Source organism: Myotis nattereri (assembly GCF_964212035.1).
Source record: "Myotis nattereri genome assembly, chromosome: 1".
Lineage (NCBI taxonomy): Eukaryota > Metazoa > Chordata > Mammalia > Chiroptera > Vespertilionidae > Myotis > Myotis nattereri.
This window is the reverse complement of record NC_138075.1, coordinates 61,330,633-61,341,534: the sequence shown is the minus strand read 5'-3', so window position 1 is coordinate 61,341,534 and position 10,902 is coordinate 61,330,633. Positions and strand designations below refer to the sequence as shown.

The following is a 10,902-nucleotide window of genomic DNA, read 5'->3' as shown; positions in this document are numbered from 1 at the left end:
CTGGAATGTATGATCGCTCGATCCACAAAGATTTAAGTGTGATGTGTGTGACTACTTACCATAATATTTCCCTACCCTTGAATATTGTAGTTACCAGATCACTATGGGCTAGTTTTAGTCTGGCAACAAAATCAGAGCCAGGCATATTTAGTTCAGATTTAGTTCTCTTAAGGGCGAAGAAGGAGGGAGGTAAAAGCAAAGGGCTTAGCAAAAAATTTCAGAAGCTCTTTTCAGGCAATGGGAACAACTTTCTCAATGAACCAGTAAGGTGTTTTCTTCTCCTTCTTTTTAAATATTGATCCGATTGATTCTTTTCTGCAACATCCTGGAGTACTTTCCTACTGTTTTTTCATCCACCCCCCTCCACAATAACTTTATTTTTTAAAACTGAGAGTCAATTACTCATTCACTCAAAACTAATTAAATGTCCACGTTAATAAATGTCATGTTGAGCCAAAACCATGATTTTGTAAACCAGAGCAGGAAGTCTTTAACTATGTTCTGAAAGTTATAAAACAGACTAATCCTTAAAGAAGTTATAATGGTTAAAATAGACCCTAACAATATTCACTCTACAAATAGTTAAAAATATACACACATGAGAATATACACACACAGAGAGAAATCTCATTTTCTAATTAACATAGTAAAATGAAACTGGAAAATTTATTTTTAAAAACTTTAACATAGATACAAAGCAATTTCCAGAGTCCTCTTAATATCTTGAATGCTGGGAACTGGAAGAAAGCGACTTTAATTAAAGAAGTATACCTTGGTAAATGGCAGCACTTTACATTGATTTTAAAGAGAACTACTTAAAAAATTTTATTTTTTATGTTAAATCCTTAGTAGATTAATTTTCTAAGGCTTTTACAATTAATTAAGTTTGCCATCATTCTAACTTTACCTAAAAATGTAGGGTTTTTCTTAATATAAGTATCCCACCATAGGTTTATTAGCAATAGTAAGGTTCACTCACGCAAGAAATGTTTAAAACTTCAAAGGAAAATATATAATTATCTCTTGCAAAATCTGTCTCAATCTTTCCGGACAAGTTTTGCTTCCCCCCCACCCCCTTTAAATTATGTCTTGGTTTAGTGATCATCCACTCAGACCCCCAAACTGCTGACTTCATATAATCGGTCTCTTAGCAAAAATACTGGAAACTTGGTTTAGAGATTAGTTAGACACCCAAACTGCTGACCTCACATGGTCTCTTAGCTAAGGTACTTGACATTCAGGCTATACAGGAAGTGGCCTATAGATACTTGTTCCACAGTAAATCCCAGTAGGCACAGAACTATAAGGAACTGTCTACTAAGTTTCTTCTTAATCCCATACAAACATCAATTGAGGTATTTTCTTGTCTTAAGATAAATATTTAAGGAGGAAAAAAAAATGAGTTTCAAATAACTGATTAAAATTAGACCTCTCTGGCTTTTACATTCTCTGAAGACTTCCTTTAGTAACTTAAATATCTACAAATATCTTGTATGATTCCAAGAAAAACAAAAACAGGACTATTTTAGCAAATGTATAGGACAAAATAGTATGCAATGAGAAATTGGTATCACAGAATAATCAAATGTATTGCTGTTGCATTTTTACTAGTTATAAAAATGACTTATCCTTCAGTAAAAGAAAACTTTCTACTTCATTTAACCTAGCCTATTAATTTCTTGTGGTGTATAATTTGGGAAATGCTTATGTAAAAGCATATTTAAAAGTAGACCAAATTAAGCATAAATACATAAATACATGATTCAATGAAATCTGTATCTAAAGCAAAGCTGTAACATAACCACAGGAAAAAAATGTAAAATCAGATATTCTACAAGAAATAATTATGACGCCCTAACCGGTTTGGCTCAGTGGATAGAGCGTCAGCCTGAGAACTCAAGAGTCCCAGGTTCGATTCCGGTCAGGGACATGTACCTTGGTTGCGGGCACATCCCCAGTGGGGAGTGTGCAGGAGGCAGCTGATGATGTTTCTCTCTCATCGATGTTTCTAACTCTCTATTCCTCTCCCTTCCTCTCTGTAAAAAAAATCAATAAAATATTTATTTAAAAACAAAAAAGAATTATGACATAAGATATCCAAAAAACCTCAAAGTTTTTAGTGTTTCTTTACAAATAAAGTGCCTATATCCCAATAAATGTTCCTCATATATTATTTTTACTGTTGAGTTCTTCTAGAGTCAAAGTCCACAATTCATGCTTGAAGCATGTGCTTTTAGTAAATAAAATCTATCAAGTCCCCATTTCCTATGCAATTAATAAGCATACTCAGGTAGAAAACTACGTAATAGAAATCTGTGGGGGAAAAGCTATATTTGTTTACATAGTTTATAACAGTATTAACTAAGAACGGGCACTGCAGTTCTAAAATGCTATGGCCTGCATCAAACTAAGCCAGAAGGCCAGAGTATAGTTAAAGGGTATAGACAAAAATAGAGCAAACGTAAGACTATGCCCATTTGACTTCATTAGCACAACCTGAACTAATAATGGAGTCCAACTCTGAAAGGGTCAGTTAATTTATTTACAACGTCACTGAGGAATTATATAAGGCAGGATAAAAGAGACCTGTTTTACTATACTCAGTTATTACTCTTTTTTTGTATTTGGGAATATGTGAACACCTTTTTTCCTGAACTATAAAGGCTGAGGAAATGTTGTATTGAGGGTAATATAACCCAAAGTACAACATTTCTTGGCCTTTGTAATTGCTCCATCAAGGACAATTAACCACTATAGAAATTTAATAAGCAGAGGGCCTGTTAGTGTGCCATTTACTGGCAGATAATGTCTGGGGGAGATACATGGAGTACCACTAGACGCTTACTAGGAAGCAACCAGGAGAATATACTTATGTGCCTTGGGCTCAGTAGGGGGGAAAAAACACACCTGCCTTTTACTGCAACAGTCTATTGCTGGCTTGAAGCAGGTTACAAAGAAACTTCCCAAAGTAAAAAAGCAAAGCTCTTAAGATTTAAAAACAAAGTGATGTAGCAGGAAAATGGATGGTTCAGTTCATATAAGCCAAGTAATTTCCACAGTTGTCGATAGATGGACACTTAATTCTGTATTACTATAAAACTTAGTTTTGTTCCCATCAATGCAATTCAAATTAAAAGCAGAAAGACGGTAGGAAATTATTTAAGTGTGGTATTATCTTAATATAAATCTAAAAGTCAGGTTTTACAATTAGAATTGAGAAGAAAAATAAAAACCATTGCTCTTATGATGTAACTACAGACTAATCAAAAGGGACAGAAGAATAGAGCTAAAATAACAAAGTAAAGAATAATAATTTAACTGTTTTTTTTATTGCCAAAAATGCTGTACAAATTTTATAAATGTAGATTTGGGTACTAATTTTTCCTTTCAGAAAATGTGTTTTAATTGCTGATGTCTTTTGGTCAAAACAATACCACTTCAGGTAGAAGCCCACCAAAAAAACTTTAAGTTTGCTTCAAGCTTTGCTCATACCTGACATCAAAGGAAATCTGCCTAAATAGGATAAACAACAGTCAACTCAATATTGGTCACATTTTGATTGTTATTTGTTTGCTCCACTTTGTTCTTTATCTTGTTTAATTTTTACTTTTTAAAAAATATTTTATTGATTTCAGAGAGGAAGGGAGAGAGGGACAGAAACATCAATGATGAGAGAATCACTGATAGGCTGCCTCCTGCATACCCCGTACTGAGGATTGAGCCTGCAACCCGGGCATGTGCCCTTAACTGGAATTGAACCCGGAACCCTTCAGTCCCCAGGCCTGCGCTCTATCCCCTGAGCCAAACCAGCTAGGGCTCATTTCTATTTCTTTAAATAATGTTATATTTCACTTGGAGATTGTCTTTTCTCACTCAAATTACAACAGAGATTATCTATACCTACTGCCATTGCTCCTCATTTGATATACTTCAGTTAAGCCCCTAGTATGTTCATTCCTCTGTAATCTATAAGACTCACGGCCAGATGTTGCTTACTCATTCTGATAGGTCTTCTTACTCCTGCAAAGACTACCAGCGCCTCAAAACAACTTCGTAAGTCTGCCTTCTGTTAGTAGGGACTATTTACTAGTTGACTCATTTCCAATCACTTTTCTTTATTAAAAAAAAGTTCAGTTTCTCTTCTTTAAATATTTTTAAGAGATGATCAGAAAGGAAGCCTAAAGTACATCTTAAATGGACTCGAACTGAATGTTCTTTGAAGGTGAACATAATTCATTACTTCGTTTGCCTTTTCAAATACTAATTACAACAAACTGCCAAAAATATAGTATTAGTAGATTTAATAAATGAGTAACTAACTAACTAGACGAAGATTTTCTCAGAATATTTAACTAACTTAAAAACATTTAATAAACTCTTACTATATGTATTGAGGCAATGAAAGGTACCAGGAAAAAAAAAGAGAGCTCTAGCCTTCAAAAGCCTCTGCCTAGGAGGGAAGAAAACATGTGAAAAGATTATCATAGTAGAGTTAGGTATAAAGTACTCTGAGAATATCCTACAACAATAAAAGGCTAATATGCAAATAGACCGAACACAGAACCACCAAACAACTGGTCGCTGACATGCGCTGACCACCAGGGGGCAGAGCATGGAACATGGTAGGCATGGGCCGCAGGGGGATGGTTGAGCAGGTGAGTGGGGGCACCAGACCAAGGCAGGGCACCAGTTGCTGTCATCGGGGTGAGCCTCTGGTGGTTACTGAAAATTCTTTGCTCCCGAGTGCCATGGTCCTCCCTGGCGATTGCACCTGCTGCCAGCACCAGCCCCGCTCGCACCCACTGCTGGCAGCAAAGCTGCTATTTGCACCCGCTGCTGGCACTGGCCCCGATCGCTCGGTGCCATCAGTGGGTGCAAGTGGCGGCTGCTGGCCCCGATCGTCCCTCAGGGCTTCTCCACCTATCCCTGCTCCTGAGCAGGGATCGGGGCCGGAACTCGCCTCTCACACCTGCCACCAGCGCCAGTGGCAGAGCAGTTGCTCACACCTACTGCAGGTGCTGGTCCCAATCGCTTAGCGCCGTTAGTGGGTGCTAGCGGGGTTGCCATCCCCAATCGCCCCTGAGGGCTTCTCCACTTCCCCCTGCTTCTGAGGGGTGATTGGAGCAACAGCCACTGCTTGCACTCACTGCTGGAGTTGGCCCCAATCGCTCTGTGTGCCAGGCGGGGATGTGGAGGATGGGCCGAGACCTGCCCCTGTGCCCACCACAGCCTCACGGCCCCACAGTTTCTTTCAAAGTGCACGAATTCACGCACTGGATCCCTAGTAATAGATTCCACAATGAGCAGTTTGTTCATAAGTGATCTATCACTTTGTGGTAAGTGGCTACACAGGCTACTTTCGTGGGAGAACTTTAAACTCATCCCCTTTAAGATCTCAAAAAATTATATATTCCAAATACTCTATTAACTTTTCATTAACTCTCAAAGGCTGAATGTACCATGTTTAGGCCCTTTTCATCATTATATGCCAACTGTATAGCTTACTATTGTGATTACAGTCTCTAGGACACCACCCAATAACAGAAAAATACTAGCAAGAAAATCTGTTACTTTGTTCTACTCACACTAATTCTCTAATCACACACACACACACACATACACACACACACAAAAGGCCCTCTTTTAAAAGTACTAAACCATGCAATCTACAGACCTAATTAACATATTAAGTTGCATAGGTAGTATCATTATATCCAAGAACAGTTTATAAAAGAATTAGAAAGGCCACCAGAATATACCTATGTCTAGGACAGTGATGGCGAACCTTTTGAGCTCAGCGTGTCAGCATTTTGAAAAATCCTAACTTAACTCTGGTGCCGTGTCACATAGAAATTTTTTGATATTTGCAACCATAGTAAAACAAAGATTTATATTTTTGATATTTATTTTATATATTTAAAGGCCACTTAACAAAAATCAACCAAAAAAATGAGTCCGCGTGTCACCTCTGACACACGTGACATAGGTTCGCCATCACTGGTCTAGGAGATCCAGACAGTGGGTTCTGTGTTATTAGCTAAGTAGGCAATAAGTTTTATAGAATGGGCCATCTATTAACTCCGTATCATTTAAATGTCACAGCATTTCATTGGGTCATGCTGACATTGTACTGTGCTATACTATAAATAAGAAAATAAATATACCATTCATTAGTATTTCCCCAATAAAAAATCTTTTTAAATGTGAATAATCATGATATAGCAACCTTTTAATAATCAGGTATTAAACCAAGCATTTTCTTTATCCACAGGAGACAATGACAAGCTTTACTCTAAATCATGTTATTTAGTAGTAATTTGTACTCTAAGTCAGAGTAAAGCAAAATAATTTATTTATTTGAAGTGAAATTAGATTACCCAGGAGTAAGTATTTGGACAGGTAAAGGTCTAAACACAGTCTTTAGAAGTTTAAAATCACTTTTTTCTCCATAATCACTATCAACATACTGCAGTCATTGGCATACTTACCACACTGACTGAATTTTTCTTTTAGTTTCTGCCAAGTCAAGTCAAAAGGCAGCTAGAATGAAAAAAGGTATTAGTAACAGATATACAAGGCACAAAATAATTTTAAGTATCCTTTATATTTAGTTGCTTACATTTCTGACAAATATCTGGTTGCCTTTGGAGCCTATTCTGTCTCTCATTCCGCTTCCCATGGGACCTGATAGGAATCCTCGATCCATATCGATGCTTCTTTCCAGTATTGCTCCTATACCTGGTCCCATTCTATCAAAGCTGGAGCTCATCCGATCCAGTCCCATCCCCATTCCTCCAGTCACACTGTTCATGCCACCCATTCCACCACCTGGATTTTCAGGAAGGGATGAGAGGATTTGGAAGTTTGGTGTTTTTATTTTAAAATCAGAAGGAGAAGGAAGAGGAAGAAAGAGAAGAAGAGGGAAAGAATCATTTTTGAGAAAGAAAGGAAGAGAAAAATTAATTCGTTTACGCAATTAGATAATATGTAAGCATAAAAATTATTTCATACACACAATTTAACAATCTTCCAAGGAACAGAATTTAATTTGGTATACATTTGGTTAGTTGAATGTTAATGGCTAATTGAATTTGTTAATTTTAGCCAGTACATAATACATTATATACATATACTTCTATAAAGTTACTGTATACTCTGACCATAAAGTTCATCAAATATGTTATATAGTTTTTCTACCAATTACATTATCCATTAATGTTATAGTGTTTATCCTCATTTTTATTTTCTAATAATGTACCAAGCTTAAAAATTGCCAGAACAAAAATAAATGGGGCAAATTCAAATCATTCAACTCCAACACACCAACTGTTGCTCTCATCATACTCTCCTACATAATATTATTTCCCTAGCTTCCCTTTCACCTCAGTTTCTCATACAATTTCTTTCTGTATCAATTCAATTTTCAATAACCATGGAAACATATAACTTTTAATCCAATGTTATACAAAACTTGAGGAGGTAGCAACAAAAAAATGAAATCATACCCCTTTAGCCAGAACTTGAGAATTTAGCTCAGAGCACATATGTACTTCATTCTAGGTGTTGAGTCCTCTTTAAATATCCTAGTCCTACTCATTCTCAAAACTTATCCTTTTTTCTCATACCTAAAATTCGCATACATAGAAATTCTAAAAATTAGCATCACCCTCAAATTGTCTTTTGGTGGATAACATATAAAATTAGCAAAAAAGTATAAACACTGAGGTGAAAACCAGAAGGTAGGGAAGTTAGCATTAACAGGAAAATGGCCAGGGCTGAAGAGATGATGAAAAGAAGAAATAAAACGAGAAGCAAAGGACAATGGAAATAGGTATCTTCTGCTGAGAGGATTTATGAATTCACTTAGAACAGTTCAAATAGACTATGTTTCCTATTGGTGATTTTCCAAACAATTAATGGAAGTCAATAAGGTATGGAGAGCTCATAGAGACACGATTCAATAAGCAACAGAAGTCAAAAACTAAGCTATGTGTTAAGCCTTAAGGCATAAAATGTTGTAGTGGAAACAGATGGAAGAGATTCAGCACTCCCCAGTGTTTCAACTACTCTTAATTCTACCACAGGAAAGGTTTAATAGGAGAGGAAACATGCATCTCTTTCAATCTTATCCCTCAACTTCAGGTCTCTCTCTAGAAGAGTTATATGTGGGGAAATTCACCTGTGTCTTCCAAAACACAAAGAAGGTATTCGCAGGTGAAATAAACTAGAAACCAATAGCAGTTGTAGAGAATAAGCAAGGGAACTAAGTTGGTGCAAAGGTAAAAGTTGTTTTGACACATGGTGAGAGAAATCCCCAGATTTCTTAGTTGGAAAGGAGATTCTTGGGTTGTCTCATGGTTAACACATACTTTGGTGTTAGTTTAGAAATATCAAAGAAGTAAAATTCGAAGTTATTTAGAAATTTCAGTGATCAAACAGAAAAGCTCAGTAAGTATCAAAGTTTCTCTAAATTTTAACAAGACATTAACATATAAGAACAAAGTATTACTATACTACAATAACTACTCTTGCAGTCATTTGCAAGCATACAAATATTACTGAATAAATTCTAGTAAAATTTAAACCTACTTATTCCAGATCCTACTGGACCCATGTTAGAAGCTCCTATTCTTCCTGCAAACCCTCCAATCATTGCACTGCCTAAACAAGGATGGAAAAATAACACACTAATTAATTTAAATAATCATACTTCAAAAGTCCCAAGGTACTATGCTCTCAGAAGATGTACAGTAACTGAAAAGTACAGTCTTCTAGAAACAGGGTTCAAATGTGTAAGACAGTGAAAAAGAGAGCTAGTACATTAAAATCCATTTTCTTCTAGTAATAAATTGTGTGAAATATTATAAATTTCCAATTTTTCACACGAAAAGGAGAAACATACTTAAAAAAAAATAACCTGCGTAAAGAAAAGAAGTATGCAGCCAGCCTACCTAGTCTACCAAAGGAATCTCCAAAGCCTCGATTTATTCCAATATCACCACGTCCAAAATCTCTCTCCACGCTACTAGTCATTGCACCACGGTATAGCTCTGAAAAAATCATGCAACAAATTAACCCCTTTTCAAGTATATCAATAAACAGTAATTCATTGAAACTAAAGTGACAGCAAAAGTGACAAATACAAAAACGGTCTGTGATGTACCCAACTTACCTCACATGCTACATATATCTCATTTCACTGTGCCTGTCCCTATTACGAAGTGCCCACAAATGCCCTCTGAAGACATCTATAGTACCCACCCCTAAGTATGGGGGGAACATCTATATATATAAAAGCCTAAGCGACGGTTATGAGAACAACCGAATGACTGGAATGACTAGTCGACCAGTTGCTATGATGCACACTGACCACCAGGGGGCAGATGCTCAATGCAGGAGCTGCCCCCCTGGTGGTCAGTGCACTCCCACGGGGGAGTGCCACTCAGCCAGAAGCCGGGCTCACGGCTGGTGAGCACACCTGCAGTGGTGGGAGCCTCTCCTGACTCCGCAGTAGCACTACCAAGCGGCAGCAACAGGTGCAGTAAGCTGGGATGAGTGCAAGCAGCACAGCATATGGCCCTGGTTCTGGCTCTTCCCTGGCCACCTGCTGCTTGGCGCACTGCTACACCCCTTAGAGGATGTCCGACTGACGGTTTAGGCCCAATCCCCACTGGCCTGCGGGGATCGAGCCTAAACTGGCAGTCGGACATTTCTCTCACAATCTGGAGGAGCCCTTTGGGGGCCTAAACCAGCAGTCAGACATCCCCCAAGGGGTCCTGGATTGCAAGAGGGTGCAGGCCAGGCTCAGAGACACCCCCGCCAGTGCACAAATTTCATGCACCGGGCCTCTAGTTTTAAAATATTAAGTTAAACAAATGTAGCATATAAAACCCACTACATACATTTACCTACCTCCCATCCGGCCAACTCCTCCAAATCCTCCCATGCTATTCATTGCTTCCAGACCACCAAACCCAATTCCTATGGAATAAAGATTAATTTTGAGATGTGGCTATCAGTTGTCTAGCTAAAAGATGCATTTGTAAAGTTAAGTCTCACCAGTAAGCTCTTCATCTACCCTACCTTGTGCACATCATCTTCTATATCCCTTAAGTATGTACCAGGCTCAATTTACTGGTATTTTTAGAAAGTGAGCCAACAATAAACCATGACTTTTTTCCCTTGGAATTCTCAATACAGTTCCTTATTTACTAAAAATGGCGATGGGTACATACAAAAAACAGGTGCTTATACATACCTCCTCCAATTCTATTCATTCCTCCAAAACCTGGACCATCCATTCCCATACCTCAAATAAAATACACAGTATGTACTTCAGTAATCTTATTTTTATGACTAAAGAATGACATAATGTAATAAGATAAAATAGATACCACTGGTTTAGTCACAATGGAACACTAAGAGAAGCAGCAGGACATAGGTGGGATGGTTTAAAGTGCTATGCCACAGCAGATGTCTAGTCATGAGTCTTCAAAAAGGCTTCTTTGAATATTTATTAGACAAGAAAAGAAAATTCACTGGTCACACGCATGTTCACTTAGAAAATATCTACAACTAGATTTTTATTTTTTATTTTTGCAGAGCAGACAAATGATATCACTATCACTGATTTCCCCCCCGCCCCAGACAAACAAAGAAGTATCACTATAGCAGATTTAGACATCAGGTCAGAATCCTCTACACATGATAGCTAAGGGAGCAATAAGAAATTAAATAATAAGAATAGTATGTGTTTAAGACGTTGGAAGATCTAACAGTAAGGAAGAAAATCTCCATCTGTTTGGATCAAAATGATTAGCATAACTATTCCCACAATTTAAAGTGTACCTATAGCATCTCAAAAAAAAAAAAAAAAGAATCTGATCACATTTATTAGTCTAT

General features: G+C 37.4%; 1 protein-coding gene across 4 annotated transcripts in view; it reads right to left on the bottom strand.

Moving 5' to 3' along the window:
* Positions 1 to 10,902, bottom strand: part of MYEF2 (myelin expression factor 2) — a 36,460-nt gene that overhangs the window by 2,632 nt on the left and 22,926 nt on the right. Inside the window, exons 11-16 of one of the 4 annotated variants that reach the window (XM_081095923.1) lie at positions 10,259 to 10,309; positions 9,913 to 9,981; positions 8,952 to 9,050; positions 8,590 to 8,661; positions 6,620 to 6,828; positions 6,489 to 6,540 (exon numbers count right to left, since the gene is read on the bottom strand). In XM_081095923.1, the coding sequence (XP_080952049.1) occupies positions 6,489 to 6,540; positions 6,620 to 6,828; positions 8,590 to 8,661; positions 8,952 to 9,050; positions 9,913 to 9,981; positions 10,259 to 10,309 (552 nt within the window). The remainder of the gene's footprint in view (positions 1 to 6,488; positions 6,541 to 6,619; positions 6,829 to 8,589; positions 8,662 to 8,951; positions 9,051 to 9,912; positions 9,982 to 10,258; positions 10,310 to 10,902) is intronic. The other 3 variants (XM_081095925.1, XM_081095924.1, XM_081095926.1) reach the window with 3 other exon arrangements.